Source organism: Vigna radiata, chromosome 1, assembly GCF_000741045.1.
Source record: "Vigna radiata var. radiata cultivar VC1973A chromosome 1, Vradiata_ver6, whole genome shotgun sequence".
NCBI classification, from domain to species: Eukaryota; Viridiplantae; Streptophyta; class Magnoliopsida; order Fabales; family Fabaceae; genus Vigna; species Vigna radiata.
Window position 1 is genome coordinate 13,791,084 of NC_028351.1, and position 3,446 is coordinate 13,794,529.

Here is a 3,446-nt window from a genome sequence, read left to right on the forward strand (position 1 = left end):
TACGATTTGACTGTATCTACTCCCACTTCGGGGCTAGTCAAGACATCTACAATGTGTGCTAGATGTTCAGTGATAGTTGAGGGACGCCAGTTCAAGGTAAACCTGATCTGTTACCTTTGCAAGGTTTAGATGTCATCCCGGGGATGGATTTCCTATCTTCCAATCATATTCTTATTGATTGTGGAGAGAAGAAATTAGTATTTCCTAGTGAGATGGATTACGCGCCTTTGTCTCTTAGTGTGTTGAGACAAGACTTACTAAAAGGTGCTTGTTGTTTTCTAATACTATCACACGTAGAAGTGAATCAAGAAAATTCTGGTGTAGACCTCTCGGTAGTCAGTGAATTTCTTGATGTGTTTCCTGAAGAAATTCTTGGCTTACCTCCTCCAAGAGAGGTGGAATTCTCTATCGACTTAATATCAGAAGCAGGGCCTATATCTATAGCCCCATACCGGATGGCGCCGGCTGAATTGGCAGAGTTGAAAAAATAGATTGAAGACTTACTTGAGAAACAATTCATTCGGCCTAGTGTATCACCATGGGGAGCTCCGGTGCTACTTGTGAAGAAGAAGGATGGTAGTTCAAGACTGTGTGTGGATTACAGACAGTTAAATAAATTAACCATCAAGAATAAATATCCTTTGCCCCGCATTGATGATCTAATGGACAAGTTGCATGAAGCCTCAATATTTTCCAAGATTGATCTACGGTCAGGCTACCATCAGATTCTAGTTAAGGCTGATGAAATTCAGAAGACAGCCTTTAGATCCAGATATGGTCATTATGAGTATGTGGTCATGCCTTTTGGTGTGACTAACGCTCCTGCCATATTCATGGGCTACATGAACCGTATATTTCGCCCCTTCTTAGATAAATTCGTTGTCGTCTTCATAGATGACATTCTAATTTATTCTAAGAGCAAAGAAGAACACGTTGATCACCTTAGAACAGTGCTTGGAATTTTGAGAGAAAGGAAGTTTTATGCCAAATTGTTTAAGTGTGAATTTTGGATGGAGGAAGTGCAATTTCTTGGCCATATTATATCAACTAGTGGGATTTATGTAGACCCGGCCAAAGTCCAAGCAGTGCTGCAATGGGAAAGACCAAAGTCAGCCACTGAGGCAGAAGCTTTGTTGGGTTAGCGGGTTACTACTGTCGTTTCATTGAAGATTTCTCTAAGATTGTAGCCCCTCTGACTCAACTGACCAGAAAAGACCATCATTTTGCTTGGACTGATCGTTGTGAAGTCGCTTTTCAAGAACTGAAGCAGAGACTGACTAGTGCTCCTATATTGGCCATTCCTGACACAGGAAAACCTTTTGAGGTTTTCTGTGATGCTTCCTACTAGGGATTGGGATGCGTCTTGATGCAAGAAAGGAGAGTTGTTGCTTATGCCTCAAGACAACTTAAGATTCATGAGAGAAATTATCCTTCTCATGATCTTGAGTTAGCTGTAGTGGTGTTTGCACTCAAGATATGGAGGCACTATCTATATGGAGCTCAATTTCAGGTATTCAGTGACCACAAGAGCCTGAAATATTTGTTTGATAAAAAAGAGCTCAATATGAGGCAGAGACGGTGGATAGAGTTCTTGAAGGATTACGACTTTGACCTTCTTTACCATCCAGGGAAGGCCAATGTGGTTGCTGATGCTTTGAGCAGAAAGACATTACATGTTTCAGCTATGATGGTTAGAGAACTGAAGCTAGTTGAAAGCTTTAGTGATTTGAAACTAGATGTAAAGTTTGAACCTATGGCATTAAGTGCTGCAAATTAGTGATATCAAGTGGACTCTTTGAACAAATCAGAGAAGGACAGCTATTAGACCCTGAGCTTCAGAAGTCAAGGGCTTTAATTGGCATTGAGCAAGGAAAAGATTTTAACACTAGGACAGACGACCTTCTACGGTTTAGAGGCAGAACCTGTGTGCCAAATGATGGAGAGTTGAAAAGATTGATTCTAGAAGAAGGTCATCGCAGCCGTTTTAGCATGCACCCAGGCATGACTAAGATGTACCAAGACCTCAAGAAGACATTCTGGTGGTCAGAAATGAAAGGAGATGTGGCCAGATTTGTCTCATCTTGTCTTACATGTCAGAAGGCAAAGATTGAACATCAGAGACCCGGTGGTATGTTACAGCAGCTTGATGTTCCTGGGTGGAAATGGGACAGTATTGCTATAGGTTTCGTTACCCATCTGCCACGTACTGTCAGGAATAATGATGCCATCTGGGTAATAGTTGACAGATTGACCAAGAGTGCTCACTTCTTCACAATCAGTTTGAAGATGTCCATGCAAAAGCTTGCTCAGTTATACATTAGAGAGATCGTGAGATTGCATGGAGTGTCATCCAGCATTGTATCTGACAGAGATCCTCGGTTCAAATCTCGATTCTGGCAGACCTTAGATGGGTAGTAAGCTGCAGATGAGCTTAGCTTACCACCCTTAGACAGATGGCCAGTCTGAGAGGACCATACAGTCATTGGAAGACTTATTGAGGACGTGTGTACTTGATCATCTAGGAGTCTGGGATGAAGTGTTGTTGTTGGTTGAGTTCACCTACAACAACAGTTATCAGACCAGCATTGGTGCGACACTGTTCGAGGCTCTTTATGAGAGGCGTTGCAAGACGCCGTTATGTTGGTTCCAGGATGGAGAATGTGTATTAATTGGACCAGAAATTGTGCAGTAAACGACTGAAAAGGTTAAATTGATCCAAGAGAGAATGCGAGCCTCACAGAGTAGGCAGAAATCATACACTGACAAAAAACGCAGACCTCTAGAGTTTGAGGCAGGTGACCATGTATTTCTTCGTGTGACACATACTACTGGAGTAGGAAAGGCCATTCGTGCTAAGAAGATTTCTCCCAGATATCTTGGGCCATATCAGATTTCTAGACGCATCGGACTAGTCGCATATGAGATAGCTATGCCGCCCCAGCTAGCTAATCTTCATACTGTCTTTCATGTTTCTCAACTAAGGAAATATGTCCCTGACCCTTCACATGTATTGGTGATTGAAGATGTACAAGTCCAAGAGGATCTCTCTGTAGAAATGCAACCAATTAGAGTTGAGGAGGAACTAACCAAACGACCAGAAGGGAAGGTGACAAGACTTGTTAAGGTCATATGGGACAGCAGGACGGGCGATTCTACTTGGGAATTAGAGGAAGAGATGAAGAAGTCATGTCCTCACTTATTCTCTGGTAAGCCTTAATTTTTTAGGACGAAAATTTTGTTGTTGCGGAGAATGTAAGAACCAAAAAATATTCATTTTAATTTTAAACATAAATAGAATTTTAGAACAATCCCTAACTCAGTTTTCAGAAAACACTTTCTCTCTCTAAATGGCAAAACTCCTCTTTTTTGTGCTCTGTCTTCTCTCTTAAATCCTCTCTCACTGAGCCATCTTCTCAACAATCAGGAAGCACATAAGGATTCCTGGC

General features: G+C 41.7%; 1 protein-coding gene across 1 annotated transcript; it reads left to right on the plus strand.

Moving 5' to 3' along the window:
• Window positions 1-2,725: 2,725 nt before the first annotated feature.
• LOC106757886 lies at window positions 2,726-3,217 on the plus strand. Its single transcript, XM_014640736.1, has one exon. The coding sequence runs from the start codon at window positions 2,726-2,728 to the stop codon at window positions 3,215-3,217; it is 492 nt and encodes a 163-aa protein (XP_014496222.1).
• The last annotated feature ends 229 nt before the right edge of the window (window positions 3,218-3,446 follow it).